At 38.1% G+C, this 25,087-nt stretch overlaps 1 protein-coding gene across 6 annotated transcripts; it reads right to left on the bottom strand.

Moving 5' to 3' along the window:
• ZBED4 (zinc finger BED-type containing 4) lies at positions 1-25,087 on the bottom strand. 6 transcript variants are annotated; one of them, XR_003988691.1, is made up of 4 exons: positions 24,888-25,066; positions 18,923-18,997; positions 17,757-17,852; positions 16,647-16,853 (listed from the first exon to the last, which is right to left on the bottom strand). XR_003988691.1 is itself a non-coding variant. In XM_030467585.1 (3 exons), exon 3 carries the CDS (start codon positions 4,820-4,822, stop codon positions 1,307-1,309), a length of 3,516 nt encoding a protein of 1,171 aa, XP_030323445.1. In that variant the 5' UTR covers positions 4,823-5,223; positions 18,923-18,997; positions 24,888-25,087; the 3' UTR covers positions 1-1,306. The 6 variants fall into 6 exon arrangements, 2 of the variants coding, with proteins under 2 accessions (XP_030323445.1, XP_030323452.1); XR_003988692.1 differs by having other exon boundaries at positions 17,764-17,852; XM_030467585.1 differs by lacking the exons at positions 16,647-16,853; positions 17,757-17,852 and adding an exon at positions 1-5,223 and having other exon boundaries at positions 24,888-25,087.

Genomic DNA, 25,087 nt, shown 5'->3' with positions numbered 1-25,087 from the left:
TAAAACATAGTAAATGCAAAATTAGATTAGGCATAGGTACAGTATTTTAACAAAACTACAAGTTTTCTAAAAGGTCATAGGCAAATGATGACTTGTTTCCCAGAAAGTATTTCAATGAAAACTGAAGTGAGTTAAAAAACGAAGAACTTTCCTTTCAAACTAAAATGCTGGCTTTTTTTTTTTTCCCCATCTTATTTCAAGTTTTGAGGGGTCTATATCCCATCTATCTGATGGACACCAACAGTTAGAATCAACCCTACTACATGAAATTCTAAGCAGTGCACCATATCCATAAGGCTGTTACTGAAAATCAGAAGATTGGTTCTTTCTGTACTAGGAGCTTTAAGACAGGCTGCTCTACACAACTGAATTTACATTAGGAATAAGGAATCCATTTTCCATAGGGAACCTTATAGTCTTGATGCACTAAAGAACAGGAAAGACTTTAGAATGACATTAGAGTCTCCATGGTAAATTTCTTGCCTTTTTTGTACCCGGCATTAAACAAAAAGCAATAATTTGCAACCTTTGATAAGAGTTCCAAATAGCTTTTATAAATACCTAGGATATTTCTGTAGTTCAGTTAGAATATAAAGCCTGAACAGGAGAATCCAGAATAGGAAGTTTTTACTACAAATTGCTGTATAACTGAGATTCCATATAATTTCAAATTCAATATTTATTTTCACATACTAAGTCAACAGTCTCCTGTAAACACAGCTTCCTCAATGACTCTTTTTAATCCTTTAAGTACTTTAGGGCTTGCAGTTAAAAACACAATGTGATATAAGACAGCTTGAACCCCATCTTTCATGTACAGCTTTCTTTTGACAACTACAAAAGCTCTGTTGTTGCAATTAAAGCAATGTTCAACTAAAATACAGTACCTGGTTTATGGTTTTTACATAGTAATTGAATAAAAAACTACAGAATAGAACTGTTTACATCTTTTTTTTTTTTTTTTTTTTTTTTTTTGCCATTCTATTAAAACAAATGACTGAACTTTTTCAAAATTTAATTTACAAGTATGGATTAAAACCTACATAAATCTGTATAATTTGACAAGACAGGCTATCTCTAGTGTGAACTTTTAAAAAACATATATACAATATCTGGCCTGAAGTACTATGAATAAGGCACATGTAGACATATTGAAAGCTGAAAAAGTGGAACTAAAATTTGGAATTATAGTCACTGATTAGATGTCATACATGGCCCCAACTGGAGCAATTTAAAAATCCAAGTTATAGATAGTTAATATCCAGTGAGCAACAATAGATTTAGTCTAGCAGTTTGTTCATTAGTTTCAATACTGGAAGTATATTAAAGGAAGATTCACTTTCAGAAAGATAAGCTTTTCAAAGTGTTCAATCATTAACCTTGACTGACTAAAACTGTTGCTTTCATTGGATGTATTAAACAACCTCTCTGAAGGAACAATGCTTGGTGGACAACCCAGGAACCTGACAGCCAATTTTGACAGTACTGGCCATGATGACTTTTTAAAGTTCCAGTAAGTTAAAGGATCACAGTTATGCTCAAGCACTTCTTCCTCCAAGTAAGAAAGCACCATTTCCTCTGGTAACTTTGCTCTCTCTTTTAGGTCTTTTGTTTTCTTCATGTCACCCATGAGTGACCAAAGATTATCTTCCCCACATGAATTTGTAGATGGTGAACCTATGTTGCATCCATTGGAAACAGGTTTATCATCATCTGAGGTAGAACTCATTATTTCCAGCTCCCTGATTAAGTCTTGTTTATATTGTTCAGCCTCCTCTTCTGTAAATAAGGATGTTTTATACCGAGGATCCAGAAGCGTTGCAAAAATGTACCTTGGATCATGAAGTGTGGAGGACAATCTACTCACCATAGCTTCTTTCAACGACTTCAGCATAGTATCTATGCCCATTGTTTCCTCAAATAGCATTTCTATTTTCCTGTTAAGTATATGAATCATTGGAATCACTTGGCTTAGAGTAGACATGTGTGTGCTCATCTCCTTGCTTGCAGCTTCAAAAGGTTTGAGAGCGTGACACACGGACTGCATGACCTCCCACTGATCACAGCTTATCAGCTCCCGAAAGCTGCACTCTATTGACATTTCATCAATTGCTCTTTTCTGTTCAATAAGACGTTCAAGCATGTGAAATGATGTATTCCACTTAGATGGAACATCTTGTATGAGCTGATGCTGAGGCAACTCATACTCTTTTTGCAGCTCAGCTAATTTCTCTTTCGCTTTTGCAGACCGATGGACGCGTTCACAGATCTTTCGTGCAATACTAAGCAAATTCTGAACCATTCTCTGGCTTTTAATAGCCTCGTTTACAATGACATTAACAGTGTGACTAAAACATTGTACACTTGAATGATCACCCTCATTTAAAGTTTTCTCTATACTCTGATTATCAGTAACAGTAATCCCAATCTGAAGGCCGATGGAAGTAATCCATGTTTCCCACCAGTACTCTAATTGCTTTTGAATACTGATTCCATTGTAGTCACAATCAATCTGTGACACATTTAATAGTGCTGAACAATGGTAATCCTCACACTGTGGTCGAAATGAAGATTCAAATGTTACCCAATGAGCTGTCAGGGTTAGATATTCTCGTGTTTGGTTGCTCATCCATATTCCAGATGTAAAATGGATCACTCCACTTTCAGCTTCTTTAAGATGTGAAATAATTATTTGTTTTACATTATCATACATATCTGGAATTGCTGTCCTAGAAAAGTAAGATGGAGAAGGTAAAGAATACTGAGGTTGTAAGTATTCAAGCAGCCTGTTAAAGCCAATGTTGTCTACAAAAGAATATGGCTGAAGGTCAAGTGCAATCATTTCAGCTACAAGACTTGTGATTTTTTTGGCAACTGGGTGAGAGTCACAAAATTTGTCATTGGTTTCATCAAAACTTGAAGCTCCTAGTAAGTCTGTGCTCAGTGGCATGTGATTATCCGTAGATGAGGATAACACGGTCTCCGAGACATCAGTTTTCAACACATTGTTATGAAACCGCTGCAAATGTCTTAGAAGGCAACTGGTGCCCAGATTTGTTGGCTTTTTCCCCCTACTTATTGTACGTCCACAGTGCATACATATTACTTTTGTTGAATCTGCAGAACAAATTGAAAAGTGATTCCACAGTTTTGAGGTCTTCTTACTATTAACAGGAAATATAATTTGATTATCATGTGTAACCATTGTAGGCAAGTCAGTCAGCTTTGAGGATGAACATTCTGCAGAAGCCAAAGTGGCATAAGGAGAATTTGCCAAGCCCATTTCAAGAAAGCTCTTTTGGCTTCCTATTATATCAGGGTGGCGTCTATACAGATGTCTCATCAAGCAGCTTGTTCCCAAATCTCCTTTCTTACCACGACTTATCATACAACTGCAGTATCTACATACTGCTTTTAGACTGTCTGCAGGTGACAGTGAAAAGTGGTGCCAAACTTCTGATTTGAGCCTTTTCATAATCCTTTTGTTTTGCTGAAATACAGCAGTAGGTTCAAATATTAGTGGACCTAATCCCTCACATTGTTTCTCAGGAGATGAAACAAAGGAGACTTCACCTATATCATCAGAAGATGACAGCATTGAGTCTTCCACTAGAGCATCTCCAGAAGAGAGATTTGTATGGATATCCTCAGAGATTCTGTCTGGAGAAGAAGAAACAGAAGTTGATCCTTTCATTAGTTTTCCAGGAGAGGATACCATGGAATTCAGATCACTATCTGAGGGTAGTAAAGAAGGCAACAGAGTTGGAGGTGCATTGTAGAGAGGTGGTATGCTGGTACCACCCCCATTTTCTTGCAGGACAATGGAACGATGGGCTCTCCACATGTGTCTTATTAAACAACTTGTTCCCAGGTCTTTTCCATTTTTTCCTCTACTGAATTCATTCATGCAGTGGATGCAAACAGCTTTAGAATTATCTAGAGGTGATAAATAAAAGTGTTTCCAGACAGCAGACCTCCTTCTGGACCCTGATGTGCTCTTTGGAATTACAACAGCTTTTTCTGCTACATTCTCCATATTGTCATCATACTGGTTGTTGGGTAGCTGTGGAGATGACCCAACCATGACTTCTTTGCCGCACTTTTCAGAAACTGAGAGATCTGATATTTCTTCAGAAGAAACAATAGAAACAGATTCCTCAATTATTCGATCTGGAGATGGTATTTTGGAAGCCATTTTCTTGACCAGTTTTATGGGGGATAACATAGAACTCAGATCTCCAACATCTGCGGACTGAGGTGGCAGCAACAATGCAGGTGAAGTAAAGGAGGATATACCTGGCATACTTCCATTTTCTTTAATTAGTACTGTGGGGTGGGCTCTCCTCACATGTCTCATGAGACAACTGGTACTTAAGTCCTTTTCATTTTTACCCCTGCTGAATTCTTTCATACAGTACATACATATTGCTTTAGTGCTATCTCTAGGAGATATAAAAAAATGGTTCCAAGCAGGTGACTTTTTTCTGGAGCTTATGTTTCTGCTAGAAAGGAGACTTTGTGTCACAGCTTCCATTGCTACATCATACAGTGTACTACTATACTGAGAAAAAAGAGATCCATAATCATCTTCATTTTCTGTAGATAAATATTTGCCAGGGTTGTTGGTAATAAAGTTCTTTTCTTTATCTTCCTGTTCATCACTGCTGTCCGCATGTTTGAAATCATCTTGTTCTGTCTTGATGTCCATTCTCTCTAGAGTACAGTTAATGCTGTCTTCCTCTTGTTCTACTTTAAAATTATTGATTTTACCCAAAAAAAAATTACCATCCATTCTGGGGAAGCCTGCTTTACTCTTGTCCATTAATGACGAATTCTTCTTGACAAGTCTTCATTTATTAATAAATATAATTTAAAATATTTAAAATTTTATTAATATTACGTATCTTGTATATCGAATGCACAAAACCAAACGTGTGTATGTGTTAAAGTAATCTGTGGTTTATGAATTCCGTATCCATGTTGTGCATAAACAAATACAATTAGTCATAAAAATCCATTGAAAAATTATAGACTTTGCTAACGGAATCTCATGTTTTCCCCAGGATCAGGACATTTCGGATCATAGATGAATGTTCTCAAAGACAGCTGTGGTTATATGCTTCATGTTGTAGAAATAATCCTAAAAAATGAATGTTCTGTTTTCTTGTTGAAGGAAGCCATTCTGTTCATCTTGATTGGGCAACTGGGATCCTTTCGCACCATCTAGAAATAAAAAAAAAAATAAAAAATCAGAAGACAGAGTTGACTAACACACTTTACATATCTAGAATAAAGGGGAACTGAAAACATGCACTAAATTTTCTATAGGTTTTTTGTTTTGTTTTTCTTTGAGATAAAAGCAATGAGTGTATTATTGAAAAAAACGCCAAACAAACAACAACAAAAAAACCCCAGAACAAACAAGATTTAGGAACTCATTTATTGTAATCAAATACATGTCTACATATGCAGCTCTGGCTCAGCTTTAACAAAATATACAGTCCCAAGCAGCACTTTTGTATTTGCTTGGATTACCTATGCCTCATTCCACATCCTAATTCAACCACTGCATGGTTATATATACATTTATATACAACCATAAACTACACAGATGTCTGTATCTACAGAGATGTATCAAGACAAGCAGACATTTTAATCACGTTAGTAAAGAAATATGTTATTAAAACCGAAGATTAAGTCATACTTCTATACACATGTGCCCTTTAATACTGACAGCAGTGTTAAAAAGTCTATTTTACAAGAAACCTCTGTAAGGGTGACTGAATTGTCACACTAATTACTCTTCTTCCAATCATAGTCTCACCTAGTTATTTATATTTATGCCATAACAATCCCAGACAACACCTATACTACAGAAACAGGCTACTTTTAGAGTTTCACAATTCAAAACCTCATTGTTCAGTTTAGGATCACTAGGCTATGCAAATGCCATATATACACTGAGTTTTCCCAAAAGCATAAGAACACCACTCAGAGGAAAAGATACACACGCTGATGCCCAGTGAAGTTCTGCCACCTTAGGTGGGGTTTTATGTGTGGGTAATTTTTCTTTTTTACTATAGCTCTATCAGAATTCTATCAGAATTCTCAACAATCAAACCCTTTTTCGATTATTCTTTTGTGTCAATAACATAGTTATTGGTGCTTTCATTCTAGATATCAAACATCTTTTGATCACACAGGTGATGCTAGAGTAATTGTGCAAATGTGATACTATGGGACTCTTTCTCTGCAGCTAAAGACAAAACAAATTGCAATCAGGTATTTTAAAAATGTCTTACACAATTATCATGTGTTAATCAAACACAAAAATTGTTTCAGCAAACAAAAGATGACATAAGCCATATCTACCAGACACACACAAAGCTTAGGTAGTACTCACACAGCCATTTCCCCCAAGAACTAAGACCAAGGTCATATTAGCTTTCTCACCTATTTTAATAAATATTTCTCTGAGGTCTGTTTACAAGAGAGATTAGAAACTCTTATTTTCCGGGAATTTGAGATTTCTGGGAAAGCATACTATAGCAATATACTATATTCTTACATATATACATATAGAATATACTATATTCTTTTCCAGTGCAGCAGAAGGGGCAAGGAAAAGGAGAGGCAACCAGGTTATAGTCACTGTTTTAAGAAAATGGAGATGGAGCAGTCAGAATGTGCAAAGAGGAAGACAAGGCAGTAACTCAGCTTTTCCTTCCATGATACTTCTAGTATTTGTGCTCTCTTGTGTTCTCTCTCCTCAGAGGAGAAAAAGAAAAAAAATATATATATATTTTCAGAGCCAAAAGACAGGGCAGTTCAGCAAGAAGAGAATATTAGTTCTAACAAAGGGACAGACATTGTTAAAAGAAAAACCTTGAATTTCTCAATAAAACCCCCAAAACCCAACACAGTACACAATATTTTCCATTGTTTTGTGAAATCACATCTAACTCCTCTGGCAGAGACTAAATTTCACTCAGTATAAAACTGAATGAAACACTAGATAGTGATCACACACATATTGATGATATGGGAGCATGTGTACCTGGGATGAGTGAGCATATTCAGCCTTTTTAACAGAAATTAATCTAAGGATTTTTTCATCTTTAATCTATTCTGTGAATTCAAAACTTGTATTGCAAGCAGGAAAAGCAAGAATGTATAATAAGCTGTTGTGACTTAGGATCACAAAATAGAAAAGCTCACAAGCAAGTGACTCCATGCAGAGCTTACAAAACATAAATTATGCATGTAAGTGCCAAGTTCCAGTAAGCACATTACAGAATCCTCGCTAGATTTGAACAAAATACATGCATGCATCCATTGACAAATCTGGTTCTGACAAAACTGTGCACAATTCCTTAGCCCTAAAACAGGTGATCTGATCTCTTGCCTCCAATTCCTCTAACTTCTTCATTATGCAAATGCAATTCTAGGCTTTCAACAGAAAAATTCAAGGACGTGCTTCACTCATCCCTGTGATAAGCAGTTACTGCTTAACACAGCCAGGGGTAAGGTAGCCTTGATGGGAAGATTTGGAAGCCTGATAAATGAAACCAGCAGCAAACTTCAAAACAGTGTAACAGTGCTTAACTAGATTGACAGTCATTAACAATTAATTAACAGTGGTCAAGTTCTTAATCATTACCAGCCATATCACTACAATATTCAAACAATTAGGGTCTAATAATCTTATTCTAAATTCTCTTTGAGTACACAGTACCACTGAGCTGATGCCACATAGTTAAATACTGATGGTTACAGTCCTTGTGGGTCTCAGCTGCCAAGGCTGAGGAGAGTATGTGAGAGCACTACTGGGACTCTGAAGAAGGAATCCTGGTGGTCATCTTTCTTCCCTATTTCTCCTTGCTGTTGTTTGGTGCATTGAACACTTGCAATCTTCACCAAAAAGGTGTGGGAAACCAGTATCATCTGCCTTCTTTCTTTAGGATCAGAAATTGTTCTTTTTCCACCAGAGGTCTTCCCTGCTTATTCTGTGTCCTTTAGTTTTGTTTGCAGGTTTTACTACTTGAATAGGTGATTCACATGTTTCTCTGCCCCCTATTTGTGCAGTTAAATATAGGTGTCCTTTTCCAGCTACTATATTATTTCTATATTTATGCTTAGTGGTGATATAAAATTATTTCATGCTATTAGGAGACTTATGCTATTAGCAGTGTTGCAATGTGCTTGTATACTGTGGTCAGAGTATTTTAGTGAAAACAAAGAAAACATTAATTATATCTTGTCCACTTTACGGCTGTTATAGGTCTCTGGCTAAAAAGTAGGTATTTTTCTGGACATTGTTGCTGTCTTCTGGAAAGTGGAATAGCTGAGATGCTCAGAGGAGAGTGGTCAGGGCTGCTAGAACACTTCCTGGGAAATCCCCAAAGTTGAATGTCTCTCAGAAGATTTTGCATGAGTTTTTTTTTCCATTTTCTTTCAAACACCTAAGCATGATACACTATTGCTTTGAGTGTTACTACACCATACTTTAAAATTAAGTCAAGATCCCTTGTCAAGAACCCTTGTGGGTTCAACCCAGATTTTCTTTATAATACAGTCCCCAAAATACTCAGGGTTAGGAAGCTGTGTTTTTCATCTCCCCCTCCCACGTCAACTCTATGTAAGAGTATATCTATTTTAAAAATAAAACACCCCTTCCTCTTTGAAAATTTTATAGTAACCTAAAACAAAGTATGAATTTAGTTATGGTCACCTTTACATACCTTATTTACCCATAGACACAAGCCACTTAAGGCTAAGGACTACTGCTAAACAAACAGGATATTCAAGGAGAATAAAAATGTTTTCAAAGCCATAAAAGGCTACAGGTAGTCAGTTCAAAATTAAAATTATTTACGTCTTTGAAATCTCCTCAGTAAGCTACAGACAGGCAAGGAAGCAAAGAATTAAGAGTCACCTTGAAAAAAAATATTAAAAGAAAATAAATGAAACTACAGCAATTAGCTATACAAATGCACTACTCTATAGTTCTAGCCCCTGAGTAGCTGTAGGCAGTCAGGGGTTGCTGTGGTAAGAAGCCTGCATAAACGTTTTATAGGATTTTCCATTCACTATAGGATTACTGCAAACATATGGCGATTGACAAGAGATGTCAGGAGAATGTCCCTGATCCAAAAAGTACCACGGTGGACTGCCATGAACAGAAGAAACCACTGCTGAAAAGAGTGAAATCACTGCTTAAAAAAGAGAAGTACTGCTATCTTGAGATTGCAGAGACATACATTAACATACAGAGAAATATGAAAAGCATGCAAAATTGAAACATGAGCAGCATATCTGTTTGTGAAGGAGGTAGTGGCATGAAAGCTTTAGCAGTTTTGGATTTTAGGCTGAGTATTAAGGCAGTAATTACGGACTTGATTTTATTACAGAATCTTAGTACAAATAATGGTCTAGAGAAAGCAGTCTAAAGTAGAAAAACTTTAAATTATTACAGAAGTACATGTAGTGTAAATATAAGCAGGCACACCTTCAAAATGTCAGAGTAGCTGCTTCAAGAAAGCTGCAAAATGTAGAAATAAAGTGAAAGCAAAAGTCCTTACTAGTTTTAAAAGAAAAATAATGAAAAGTAGTGACAGATTTTGAGTGTAGGAGGTACAGAAAAGCACATTAAGATCACAGATTTTGAATTTTTTTTTTTCAGTTTCAGAATAAATAATGCTAATCTTGTTTAATTTAGGAAATGTACCGGCATTGTTAACAACATCAAGTAAAAAGAATAAAAAAACAAGCAATAAGGAGGAGACCTTTTAAGAGACTATTACTAACTCCCTCTTCAATGGCATGTACTATGCTAAGTAAGGAGTATTTTCTAAAAAAACCCAAAACAAACACAAAACCAAACAAACCAAGTAAATAAACAAAAACAACTAAAAATCCCAAAACAACAACAATGAACCACACACATAAAAACCCCCTCTAAGAAAACCTGAAAATAAAATGCACATCCAGAAACTTGTAAAAAATTAGCAGAACATATTTTTATAAATGAACAGCCTAGATGAGCCTTACTGCTTTTCAAAGTTACAAATCTCTTGAAGAGGAAGACTAAGAACAGTGACAGATTCAGTAGAAATTTTCTATGAGAAAATATCAATAACTAGCTTACCCATAAAGAAGTAAAGGACTTTGCAAGATATTGACTGATTAAAATATTGTACTAGAAGAGACTGAAAAATCAGCATGTTGGTCTGAAATGAGATGGGTACTATGCTCCAGTCTCACTGAACCTTACAGGAACTGCACAGGTGTATAAGCATGAACTAGTGGATGCAACGTGCAATGGGGATCAAGGCACAAAAAGTCAGGCTTAATAAAATAAATAAGTTGTTCTGAACCTCATGGAAAGTGTAATTTGTAAAGGACTGCTGGGGAAAAAGAGCAAGGTAAAGCTATCTTTACTATTCCATAACTCTTGCAGCCACCTGAATGACAGATCCTACATTAACCAGTAACTGTTGTGGTTTAGAAATTTATTGTTTCCAACCTGCAAAATACCCTCTGATTCCACAACCCCTAATGTTACATCTGGTCACAAAGGAGGTAAGGTGTGAAGAGCACCACCACCATCATACATTGATCCCTGTTGACAGGGTCTTTACCCTACTCCTTCACCCTAGTGTTCTTAGTCCTTCACCCTATGAACAGAATATGACAAGCAATATTAGCTGTTTTTATTAATTTTATATGAAAGAGTTGAAGTTTATAGGAATTTGTGTATAGGGAGGGGGGGGCAGGAGTGGATTATTTCCTCCAAGGATGGAGCATTTCAAGCCTAGCAGGATGCCATGCAAAAGAGCTTTAACAGGTTGAGTGGCAGGAACCACGCAGCTCCTGAGGATACTGTGTCTGCTGGGCTTCAGGAGCTGCAAAAAACAGGGCAGAATCCCGGCAAGGCAATTGATGCCCTCAGCTCCATCACCCTGGAAGAAAGCAGAAGCTTGGAAAAATTTGAAAGAAAGAATAACATGTCCAGACTGAAGCTGAATCACTATAACTCAATAGCCACAGAGATTGAGACTAAGCAAGGTATTCTTCATTATGGTGCTGAGAGCCCAGGGGCTGCTCCACCTAACATGCACACCACTTGGTTATTTGGTTACACTTTTATCCTTACAAATCATATATATGCATTACATTTCCATTCACATCTTCTCCCACTAGTTATTAACATAAGATTCCACCAATTTCAGCATGACTACTGTCTCCTGGTGGTCCTGGGTGAGGGTTCTTGGGAGCAAAGCTCAAAGTCTTCTTCACAGTGTACTTTTAACCCCGGGCCTTGGATTTTTGCACTTATGTGAGAAATGCTGAGGCAGCAAACCTGAGCTATTTGAATCCAGGTTTTCTCTAAGCTTATCAGCAGCACCTCTCTTTTGCCCATACAATAAATCAGAAGTATCCTGCCTAAGGATGCCCTGCCTTGCCACATTCTGCCTGGCAACATCCTGCCTGACCATTTCATTGTTTCCATGTTAGCGAGTTTTAACCCTTTGCATCAAGGCTTACACATAAGGAAGGAAACAAGAACGTGGTTTGGAAAGCAGTGTGACATAAGTATGCTCAGAGGCTCGGCAGATAAGGAATGAGAGCCCTCCAAGAAAGGTATGTGAGCTCCCCAATGTGCTCATGTTACTTGTCAGGACATGACAGAGACCTCCGACTTGCTGAAGCATAAAGACCATTCATGCCTCTCCTAGTTGCTGAGAAACTCAGTGTTTGGTGTAAGCTGGGGCCTAAATCAGTAATCCTAGGCAGAGGAAAACCAAGATGTGGAGAGCTGAGTATTATAGCCATAACTATCATCCTTAGATTCTGGCATACTCAGTTCTAATTACAAATGCTAGAATTTTGCTGAAGTAAAGACCAAAAGGTTAAAAAGACTACCAGCTAAATCTAAATATTCCCCTCCTTTCTTGCCTCCCATTTCCCAAAGCATGCCAAGTAAATTTAAAAAAAAACAAACATCTCTAGACTCTACCACCACTAAATTAAAAATAATGCAGGATGACAATAATCATAAGCACAACTTTGTCTTGGACTCTTGTTAAAGAGAGAGCATCAAACATCATCCTCTTATTCTTTTAATTCAGTTTATTTTGTGCATTTTTTTATCCTTTTGCTGCTGCAGGGAATCTGCTAATTGACTTTTTTTTTTTTTTTTTAATTTCCTAAACCTCAGGAAAGATTCAAGAACTAAAAGCCTCAGCTTTGTACAAATATCTCAGTCTCCAGTTCTAAAATATCTGCATCACTGTGTATGGGTGAAAGCAAGCACACCAGTTCCCGCTCACAAAACCACACCAGCTCTTACACTGATGTGTAAAAAGAGTGGAAATAACTAACAGCAATAGCAGAACTAAAGAGCAACTGTGTGATTTCTAAATTATCACTACTTAAAAAACACAAAGCAGAAAAGGAGTGAGGTTTCATTTTCAAAAATAAGATTTATTTAAAAAAATAGGATCTTGTTCTTAAATCAGTTATTGCACCAGGATATCCTCAGCCATAAAACTTCTTAAAATACTTTTTGAATATTATGCATTTTGCATTATTTTCCAAGTCCGATATAAATGAGGATGTTTCTATTAGCATGCATATTACACACATCTGCCTGGCAATTTAGTTCTGACATCTGTTTAGCACCCAACCAGACTGACTAAACATGCTCAGGACCCAAATGTTTCACCAGATCTCAATGACACGAGCTGATTGCTGTTTAACAATAAAGCAGGTGTCTTATACAGGGTAGGGAGTCAAAACATTTATTTCTAAAGAGATTACTCTTCAACTCTTACTCACAATTTAGTAAACAAAAACCTCCCTAGTTTTATATTAAAAAGAAAACTGCCACCATATTGTGTGTACCACCATACGTAACATTACGTGTCACCACAAAAAGTAACACTACTCATACCTTCATACTCATAGAGACTGATAAGTCTCTAGAGTTAAAGGTTGTTTTTTTTTTCTTAGTGCATCTGATCTCAAATGGGGCTATCTTCTCTCACACATCCTTTGCTAACTCCCCATAGCAGCACATTACAAAAAAAGTTGGGGGGTGGGGGTGGAAAGAAGGTTGTATACATGCTAATCATTTCTGTACCTGTGTTACTAAGACACTGCTCATGGCAAACAGATCTGTCACAGTAACTAAATTATTTCAAAATCTGTCTAGGATCCAAACTGTCTCTTAAACATTGAAGTGTTATTTCTTGTTATCTGGTATTACATAAATGAAGCAGAACTTGCAGGATATGTTTCTGTGCTATTGTTCACACCTACCAATGCCATATCTGTCTGTCATCTGTTGAAATTCTAATGTTTTAAGTGATAAGTTAATTAAAACTTCAAGCAAGAATTTCTAAAGTCTTACATATCAGTTCAACGTTGCTCCAAGTGGAAGTTATAGACAGTACTCTTATTTTTGACATTTTTATAATTTACATTTTTTGACTAATAGCTATGATATGCTAATAAGAAGGAGCAACTCTTAATATTACAAGAGATAAGGTGGCGGGTTGTTTTTTTTTTTTTTAAGAAAAAAAAAATTAGATTTTGTTAAACAGCCAAAGCATGTATTGTGTGTTTGACAGCATTTTTAGTGCAGGAGGTGAAAGCTCCTTTTAGTATCTCATGCTGTACAGTTTGGGGCTGAAGGGAGGGAAGGTGAACAAAGGCTGCAGCAATACAACACGATGGTAAAATGAAGAAGATAAGAGCAGAGTAGTCAAGACACATCAGTAGTAGGTAACAGGAAAAAACACTCAAAAACACAGTAACAACAGATAAGTTGCAAAAGGCTGAAAGACAAAAATACAAAACATTTACTTCATGCCTCTATAGAACAGTAGCCTGGGTTCACAAAAGCATAAGAAAATTCAAAGCAAAGCTCCTCTAACACTTCTTTTCCCCAACTGTTCAATTCCCCTGCCTATCCCATTACAATTCCTCCTGTGCAGTCCACAGCTGACAAAGTAAATGGGATCAGTCTAGGACAGGAAATTCTTGTCCTGACTAGTCCACCTTCCTAGGTGCTTGCAATATGCTAGAAAACGTACACTTTCTTCTTTTTGAAGTCTACCTTTAAATTCAGTAAGTGAAACCTTAAGCACTTTAAGTATGATTGCAAACAGTTAAAAATGAGACACTTGTAAGGAAAAAGGTGAGAGTTACAAAGCTGAATAGGCAGGATAAGAAAGAATAAAAGCACAGATAGGTGAGACACATCATGTCCTATGTACAGCAAACCTCGGAAGTCTTGCTGAAAATATCCATGTAAGTATAAAATGAAAAAAATCTCACAAAACAAACAGGGTCCTTTGCAGAATGCAATTATCATGCTTGAGCTGTAATTTTTCTTTTAAAAAAATGATAAATTGAAAGGTATCTGTTGAACTACCAAGAATGTTCTATATTAGTATCTATTTTGATACTAACAAGATCAAGCCTGGGGAGTTCTGTTTAAAAATCCTTCGTATTTGCCTATGAGTCCAACTCTGTATTCATATTGATGTCAGTTAGTTACGTATCTGCAGATACTTCCACTTTTTCTATGGAGAGGTTTTCCATGATTTACAAGCTTAATGATTCTTTTGTCACAAAATCTTATTCCAAATCAAAAGATACCCTTAATTACAAGTGATTCTCCAAAGAAATTTATTTCTTCCTTGTACCAGGAATCTTCTTTCATCTTAATGTAACAGTTTGAAGAAATACATCTAGATTTTACTTGAACAAGGAAATTACTATCTCCTTCCTAAATATCATAGAATCATAGAATTGGCTGGGTTGGAAGGGACCTCAGAGATCATCAAGTCCAACCCTTACATACTAAACATAACAGAAAATAGTATTCATGATCCCATACAAGATATTTTTATGAAGTTCAGAAATACTCAGTTTCATCTTGCTAACAAGCACTGGACTTGCAACAAAAACTGGGAACTTCAAAGCTGAGCTTCTATATCACATGCAGGCATAATCCATTATGCCCGTGATTGGGGTGAACTTCTTATGACTCTTTCAAGTATTATTTGTACACAAGTATTAAATTGTACTCTCATCATTAGCATCTGACAATTTCACCTGATATCCCAGTTTAAAAAACACTTGCCTCAGCTTTTTCTGTCACAAAACCAAACATTCCCTTTGCTCTGGTTTATGAACAGAAAAGAGAAATGACTGTACACCTTTCCCTGTTCACTTGTCAACCATCCTGCCTCAAGACTCCATGAGAAGGGGTCTTTTCCCTCCTAACCTTTTAGGGACACAGTCTCTGCCTTCTTCAAGGCAAGGTGAGACTTTGCAGCTAAGACCCAACTGACACGAACCACCAACCCATGAAAACTGACATTGTTTTCAGTAGTACTATACTGAGCATTAGGAGGAAAGCCAAAGAGACACTCCTGTCCTGGTGAACAAGTAGCTCAGTCTTCTTCTCCCAAAAGAAACAGTTTATAGGAGAACAATCCTACTGCCATAGTCACAGATTTTAATTTGACCAAACAAGGTTTTGCTCAAAGAGATAACGAAAAATACAAAAAGAATTCAATGGATAATACAGCTTTTTGTATCACCTATTCTAACTGCTGCAGTTCATGAACTTTAATTTATGTAATGCAACCTGTAATTTAAATAAGTTTTACAGAATAAGAATACATAGGTGTTTTATTCAGAGAGAAATCCAAGACATTTTAGTACAAGAGCAGGCAAAGCAAAAGATAGCCCTTGATGTTCCCATTTGCTTAATTTTATTATACAGAGCCACAAAAATATTTTAATAAACCCAGTATTTTGGGAGGTATAGAAAGGATAATAAATAAAAACATTTAAACAAAAGAGAAAGATCAGGAAGTTTCCATGTTCTTTATAAACATGGCTGTATTTTCTGTCATAAATAGATTACTGTCTCTCCACCACACAGTTGAGCCACAGAAGACAAGTCAAAGGAAAGGAAAAGAAGAATGGAACCTCAATCCCTCCTGTTTCCCAATGTCAAATGCAAAGATTCTGCCAACAGTACACTGTTTGGTTCCCTGACAGATGATCCACTCTTCCTTCTATTTCAGCAGCTACTGGTGCAAGTAACAAGTGAAAACCTCTTTAGCCTCCTATCTTTTGGCTTGGATTTTTTTTCCCCTGTCTGTAGGTATACTCCCACAGTTCTTAGCATATCATGTTTCCACCTTTAATGCTGAAAAGAGAATTTTATTTTTACAGAGTAAAAATAAAAAATAGTAAAATTGCCATTACCTAGGCCACATTTTAGCAAGGATTTGCAGTCCCAAATCTTAAGTAAGATTTGGCTGGGTAAGAGTTACAAACTGGCAACAGTTTCCACAGTGCTCTTTCCTTTTCCACCTTCTCATGGCACTTCTAACACTACTAGACCCCTCCAATGAGGAAGATTAAGATTTTCTAGATTTTCTTCAACAATCTAAACTGCACATAAAAACTACTTCATAGCATTAACAGGAAGACTTTAATTCTTACAGTGGATGCTAAAGTATTTAGACCTATGACGTTTCTGATCTACCAAACCATGAACATTTCGAGAGAGCAAATAACATCCATACAACAAAATACTCTCATCATTATTTTCAGGAAACTCTTCAGCTCTATATAAGCACTCATAAGTGTGTGTTCTTAATCACAAATGAAGATAGCATCACGGACAGAAGGAACAGCTGCAAAATGCTAGCTCTCTGGGTAACACCGTCAACTCCAGGAGCTGGTATGCAGTATCTTGTTTATAATATGCTACATGGCATGATCTGTACTGATGAATACATCACATGTTGCATATTGATACACTGAAAAACAGAGGAAAAAGAGTCAGTCTTCAACTACCATGCCACAAAGGAAAAATACCCCAGCAGGAAGTAGTATGAGATCATTTAAAAGATTATGTATTTGATATATTACTCACATTTCATATTTCCCAAAATAAACATGTAAAAATAACTATGTTCCATAAAACTGTAACAAAATAGTTAAAGAAAAAACTGTCACAAGGGACTCAAAATATGTTCTACAAATGCATTTTTAGGCTGACCAAAGTTATCTAAGCTCTATTTCAGAATGTTTGCAACATGAATTTCAATGAAGCACATGATTATGAGCAGGGAATAAAATGTATACACTTTTCCATTGGTGCTTATACTAGCATTTAAATTCTTCAAGACTAACCACTTACTTAACCACTTCTACCAGAACACTTGAATTTGCAGCTAACAGTTATTTCATCTGGGACAATAATTCACGAAATAGTTCTTGAAGATACTAAGACCAGATACTCATTTTCAGGAGACAGGGGTCACTAACATGGGTATTTTCATTGAAGGCTTTTAACCTTGAGAACCACATTAGAAAGGTTCTTAAGTTAGAGCTATAAAATTCTACACTGCTTGACAACATACAACTAAACCATGCAAAGCATAAAGTGACCAGAGGTGAGTGTATTAGAATTCAGCATTAAATACACAAGAGTTAAATCCTGGATATTTTTGTAAAAGTAACATTGGTCCTTTTACCAGAGTTCTGTACAGTAGTCTAGAATTGTCTCAAAAGGCTGTTGCATAAAATGAGAACTCTCTCCTGCTCTTTGCCAATGCCACACACTTGGAAAGAGCTAGCAGTTCCTTTTTGCTTAGGCTGATGAAGAACAATCCACAAGCAGATTTAGTATGAAATTAAATGGTCCATAACTTCTGTACCTATCACCTAGGAAAGGCAGAGTTGGGATTCTTCAGCCTGGACAAGAGAAGGCTCTGGTGAGATGATCTTGCAGATTTTCAGTACTTAAAAGGGGTCTATAAGAAAGATGAGGACAAACTTTTTAGAAGGGCCTGCAGTACAGCGGTCATGATTCTAAACTTAAAGAGGGTAAATTTAGACTAGATAAAAGGAGGTAGTGAAACACTGGAACAGGTAGATACCCCAGTCCCTGGAAATGTTCAAGGCCAGGTTGGACAGGGCCCTGAGCAACCTGATCTAGTTGAACATGTCCATGCTCACTACAGAGGTTCTGGACTAGATGACCTTTAAAGGTCCCTTGCAACCCAAACCATTCTATTATTCTGTGACCCCACCAAGACTTCAGCCAGCATTTTACCCATATTAAATATTTTATATATATGTTGCTAATATGAATATTAATAAAAAACACAGGCAACTTAAAAGTTGAACTATTTTATTCCGGTGGGGGGGAAAGAGTACGAGGGGTGTACAAGGAAGAAAAAATAAACAGAAAACTCTGAAGCAATATAAAATAATAGCATTTATTGTTTATCTACATATAAATGCTGATCTGCATATGAACAGTTTTTTTCTCCTGCATTTTAGGCCAAGAATCTCAGGCTCCTGAAAAATCTGTACTCAACAGTTCAAACTGAATACATAAATTAAAAAAAAATGTTTCACACAAAAACCTTAGAAGGAAGTATTAAATTATACTTTATCAGTAAGGACATGAAAATCTGAGTAAGACAAGTGTAATTTGAGTTTAGGACTAATGTAGAATGCAAGTTACTTCACCCTTTTTAAGAGGTAAACTGCAGGATAAGGATGTATCCATGCCAGCTGTTACAACAGACTCAAAGGTGGCCCAAAACCCACAAGCCAGTTACTGTAACACTGTAAAGATATCCAGGCTTCCAAATTTAAAAATGTCTCAGGCACTCACAGACTCAAATTTAGCAGACCTCCTGCTAAATAATCAAACTCCATACAGGTCAGTGTATAGACATACAATTATTCTTGACCTTCATACATTGGCTTAATCTAAATTAATAACAACAATGATAAAAGACCCAAAACAAACATACTTCCCACTAGTTTATTCACAAGAACAAACAAACAAAAAACCACAAAATGCACTTACACATTTGTTCCACTGCATGCGGATGGCTTCATTGGAGGTTAAATACTTGCTAGTCAAACTTTATAATGATTGTATCTAAGGAAAAGAAGAAAGTAACTCCTTTTAATATTTTTGGGGGTCACATTAACTGTCACAGTGGCACTATCATGAGATATTTCATTTTTCTTTAGGAGACAGCTGCAGGAGTTGCACTTACATGAATAGCTCTTGCCTTTTTTCAAAATCCCCAGCCCTCATAATTATGAAAAAAATTACGATATTGTTAACCCTAGAGCTCCAAAGGAAAAAAAAAATTTTAAAAAATCAATACAAAACCTCTCCTACCACAAATAATAAAAAGATTTAAAAGTGAAATTTTATACTTGTCTTGGCACTGCTCCACATTTTTTTATGTTCAGGGATGACTACATCTCATGATCAATTAATCCAAATCCACACTACATGCAAGATTTCAAAGGATCTTGCTGACACCTTTCAAGGCCCAACAAAATTAACCTGGCAGCTTTTTACACCTCTTCATGATCCAAATATACTGCTTACACACTGCACCTAGCACGTGTATTAAACAGCAAGCAATAGCACAGGATCAGCACAAGATTATAAGTCCTTATGTGTAAGAACAGAATGATTGCAAGTGGAGAATATTAAATCACATATTTGACTTAGCAACAAAACAGACCAAAACAGTTTATCACAGAATTTATTACTGGAGTTTTGCAACTTTAGTTCCACTGACAACTATGCAGACATGAGTGTCATTGTGCAGAATCCCCAGCTGCTTCACTGTCCCAACCAAGGAAGGAAAACAAAACAAAACAAACAAACAAACAAAACCAAAACAAAACCAAGAAATCTTTATGCCATCTTAAAAAACCCAGAAATTAAATTTTGACTTCAAATCAATGCAGAAAACACTAGATGCTGCAATGCTTAATGGTCAGAATGCTAAACTTCACAGGGATCAAGAATCATCAGGGATTAAAATCAGCAAAGCATTCTCCCCACCAGACAGTGCTTATTGCTCTTATTCACACTGTGAGACAGTGATTAATATACATATATACACCTTTTTTTTTTCCTCCAGAACACCTTTCAGATGGTGTAAAGTCCTGATTGCTGGCTTGCTGTGGATTAACGAATAAACTATGTGCAACTTCTTTTACTGATGTTTTCATTTAAAAAAACTTCCATACTCCCTCTTTAGCAAGTAAAAACATCTCCAGAGCTGTGTGGCTGGCTAATTTGACTGTTAAGATAAGACACTTCAGCTGTCCTACTACAGCCAACATTTAAATAATGTATACAAAGAGGATGTGTCAGCCAAGGAGACGGAGACCCACCCTAAGCAGGGTGCTCAGCAGGAGCAGTTAGGACACTCTCCTGAGATACCTGGATTCAGCTCCTCAGGCAAAGTAGGGAAGTGAACCTGGCTCTCCTGCATTCTTTGCAAGTGTCAGAGCCTTCAGATTACAGGCAAGACAGAGTACAAATAATGCACCTTTATCTTTAAATGTCTTTAAAAAAAAACAAAACAAAACCACACCAAAACTCCATTCCCATTTTCCCACTCTTTCATTTGTTAAAGATGACTATAAAATAGTTTCAAGCTGGGCCAAGCATTTCATTCAATTCAAACTAGTGTTTGGGTTTTCTTGATTGTTTGTTTTAGTGAGAAGAATAAAATCATTTTAGCTGGATCCGAGCTTATTTTCTTTAGAGCAAAACTCTTATTCAGAAAATAGCGTACAGAATTACAGCAGTAGATAATTATTGAGATGCTAATTAAATTAACACATTCTGGGCAAAACTGGTATGAATTGATTCCTGTAATATGAGACAGAGTATTAATTTTAAATACCTTTTTTCATACATTTAAGACTTGGAAAAGAGTACTGCTAAAATATGTGACAGCTCTTAAACCAAGCCTATTTTCAAGCTACAGTTTTCAAGCTATAGACTACTGAAATCCATACCTGGCTTGTGTATTAAATGTACAGAAAATTAGAACATTTGGTGAAAAAGTTACTCTTAACATCACAAGGTAAAAATATACCTGTATGACACTAGTGAATACAAACTAGCAGACATCACTCAAAGAAAAAAAAGCAACCCACAAACACCACAAAAAAAAAAAAAAAAAAAAAAAAAAGGGGGAAAAAAAAAACCAAATAGCAGTCCAACAAGTTCTCATGCAGATGTAACAGTGACCTAGTAACCCTCCAAGCCTCCAAAGAGTGATAACAGGGATTGTCCAACCCTACATGGCATTAGAAAATGAAGGGGGAAGGAAAGGAGGTGAAAGATGGGAGGCAAGTGTACAGTAATAGCTAAAAAGAGCACATAGGCTGAAAGTTTAGATAAAGATTATAGTAATACCATAATATTTCTTATGTCAACATCCACTGAAAACTAGTCTTACAGAGATTATAGGAAACACTGGTGCTTCATTTTGCAATATATTGTTCAATATCAAAAATTTACAGTCTGTTCTGAATTATCACACTTTAATGAAGGAATAAGGGTCTTTAAAAATCAGCCTATTTCCCTGTTGTTGTGTGTCCCTATAACAGACCATCATAATATGCTGTCTCATCACAACAACAACAAAACCCAAACACACAAAACAAACCAGTACTACCATGGTAAACTATGTATTACACTACATTATTTAGAATAGCAAATCCTCCACTTCAGGAGAAAAAAAAATTATAAAAGCTGTAGTTGTTCTTATTTCTTGCGTGTGCTTTAAGCTCTAGATTTCACTTGGCAGCTACCATTAGGCCACAGAAACAGTTCTTTTTTTTCCAGTAAATTTAAGTTAAAAATTCCACAGTTGAATTGACAGATACTGATGATGCCAGTAAAAAATGCAAAATAAACAGCCAAAGTTGTACAGAAAACAATGCACTTTTTCAGTGTGCAAGAGATCACCTTTTTGTGAAGCCTGTTTTGAAAGTGTACACCAGAACAAATAACTATGTAAATTAAATTCAATCACGTTGATACTGGTAAAATACCTAGACTGTCCCTACTTAGGAAAATAAAATAAAAAAAAAAACCACAAAAAACATGATGTTAAACAGTATTGTCTACCTTGTGCAAAATTCTCAACTGAACTATGGGTTTCACTGCAAAACTATTAGGTAAGATAACACACACATATAATCACACCTGTTTATGTCTGCATAAAGCGGATTATTTCAAGTTGTACATTAGACTGGCAATCCCATAGCACAATAAGCTCATTTTGAACTCTTACAAATTAAAAGTGAACCTCAAAAGGCAGGATTTACAAAATGCTCTCAGAGTCTTCACTGTGAATGGTAGTAAAGAGCAGCATGATGTTAGGAGATACATCTGCATTCCTTAATTGAAACTTTATCAGAGCCACAAAATAATCTCTAAGAAGTGAACATATTCAGGGTTCTAGGAATTAGAAGAGAACAAATTCCAAAAAAAAGGGAGAAAAAACATTCAATGGGATCAAAGGCCATGTAAATCAGCAGCTACTCCTTACAACCTGTTTGCTAGGGCTTCCTTCTGCAATACCTAGTTCTTATGAATCTTTGATAGGAAGATATTTTACTTCATGTGCATAAAGAATTTTAAATAAATGTGAGGTATTTAGTTGCTCTCCTGTATTTCCAAAGGACCTGTTACAAGCCTTAGGGATGTATTAGGTGAACTGAAGTAGACCCACTCTGAACAAACTAGCCACGACCCCGTGACATTAGATGTTCTGCAAACACAATTCTTAATCAGGATATTTGCACTTGAAGTTTAAAATGAGCCAGGATAGGTGGAAACACCAAACAAAGAGAGAGGGCCATAGCACACATGGTAATATAAAGACAGGAAACACTAGTCTAAGCTCATCACCTCTCTAGACTTCTGCTATTGTACACTTTGTCTTTCACATTGTCACAATTTGGTCACAATTGCCACAATTGAGTTTTTCACTGGCACAATTTTGCTTTATACAGAGGAACAGGGAAAGAGCTACAGTTATTCAAAAGCATAAATGTTTGGAAAACTTTTCTCTGAGATGCTTAGTTTAGGTGTTTCATTTTACTTTCATTTTACTTATTCTCAACCAATTCTTACATCTGTCTAGAGAACTTCCACAGAATCTATTCCTCATCATCTGTTAAAGTTGGAAAATACTAGCAACACTGTGAGTACCTAACTAGATCCAGACATAAAAGCCTCCAGCACCTTGCCTGTTCGTCTTATTCCTAGCAGACAGCAGTCAGATTTCTGACTTCACAAAATAATTTCTACTGCTTTTAGTACATAATGAAGGGATGGAAGATTTTTTTTCTCCACAAAGCCAAGCTCCATAACAAACTATAACTAAAATGCCCCTCCCCAGTATTTGTACAAATATAGGCTTTCTATCAGCAGTGTGGTTATCTTGAGGATAGTTGATAAAGTCTTCCAGACTTCAGTACCACCAGCATGTACTCCACCAACATCCTCCCAAGGGTGCCTGCCTGCACTCTAAGTGAAACGTTGCATTACTAAAGATAACATTTATTGTCCTCACTCTCTTAAAAAGCAAAACATATGCACATACACAGTGGGCCACAAAGACAACAACACATAAGGAATAGGTGATATGTATGTTTATGTTACAAGGCTAGAAATACTTTCTCTGTTTTGCACTACAGGCATAGCATGACAGCTCACACTGAATTACTGAAATCTCTCAAAGATGCCCCCCAGAAACACGACATATAAGCACCAAGGAGAAAGGACTGGGGAAGGAGGGCTTTTTCCTACATCATAAAGTCAAATAGTAACTAGAATTCTATTAATGCAAAAGAGATCCTTTACCTTTCATTGCATGAATACACGTTTTTACACTTTGAGTGGAATGCACGTGGAGCAGACAACTTGAAGCATACCAGATGCCCTGGGAAACGCAGTCAGCACTGCAACCCTGCTAGCCTCTAGCAGCAGCGGCTGTCTCAGTGTGGATCAAGAAGTTACAGAAGGTATTTAAAAAAAAAAATAAATCACTGCGTCCGAAGCAGAAAGCGAGAAGCACTACGTGAAGCTTAAATTCTGAAGCTTTTTCACGTGCACGCCTCCCGAGTGCCTGCCCGCGCGGGACGGAGCTGGAAACTTCACCCCACGCAGGAAGAGCAGCAGTGTTTACACCGCGACCGAAGCCGCTGGCGGGCGTTTGCATCCCTTATGTCCCGCGTTATCAGGAGGAAATGTTTTTCAGGATACCATGGGTTTTTCGGCTCCGGCGTCCTACTACCAAGCCTGTGCCCGAGAAGCCCACCGGTCCCGGCGCAGCTCCGGCCCGCAGCGTGCTAGAAGCAGCGGGCTCTCCGCCCCCGGGGCTGTTTGGGCCATCTTAGTTCGGGATAGCAGTGGCCACATGGTCACCGCTCCCTCCCCAGGCCCGGCTCCCACGGCCGCCCGGCGGCGCGACTCCACCAGGTGGGAAGGGGCGCGGAGCCTCGGCGGGTCCCGTTGGCCCGGCCCGCGCCGCGCACAATGCCGGGCGGGCTCGGGGCGCGGCCGGCGGGCACCCCTCCCCGAGAGGGGAACGGCAGAGCTTGCTGGGCGGTCCCGGCAAGCGCCGAGTCCCCGGAGACCGGCGACCCCCGCCCGCCGGGCCGGCCAGGCCCCCTCCCGGGGCCCCGCAGACAATGGAGCCAGCACCGCGGGCCTAGTTCCCGGCTTCCTGAGCCGCCGCCCCGCCGCCACACGCCCCCTCCCCGGCCTGGCGGCGCTGTCCTGCGGGCGCTCCCAGGCGGGACGGGGCGCCACCGGGCCCGGTGCGCGGGGCCCCGACCGCGCAGGCAGCGGCACCCCTGAAGTAAAACCCGACGACGGCAGGAAGGGAGGCGCGGGGGGGGAGGAACAGCCAGGGCCGGGGACGGGCCAGCTGGACCGCCCTGCCCTGCCCGGGCCGGCCCGCTCCCGGTGCCGGAACGGTGCCACTCACCTCCCTGGGCGGCCGCCGGAGGGAAAGCCGGAGGTCGCCGTCTCCGCCGCCACCCGGCCGGGCCCGAAGGAGTTAAAAGGAAAGGCCGGGCGGGACCGTCCCATTCATTAGCCGGGCTTTGTCTCCGGCCGCCGCCGCCGCCGCGGCGCTGAGCAGGCTGCCCCGGCTCGGCCGCCACGGGGCGCGGTGCGCAGGCGCAG

The sequence above is a fragment of the Calypte anna genome, chromosome 1 (genome assembly GCF_003957555.1).
Source record: "Calypte anna isolate BGI_N300 chromosome 1, bCalAnn1_v1.p, whole genome shotgun sequence".
NCBI classification, from domain to species: Eukaryota; Metazoa; Chordata; class Aves; order Apodiformes; family Trochilidae; genus Calypte; species Calypte anna.
This window is presented reverse-complemented; position numbering and strand designations above follow the sequence as displayed.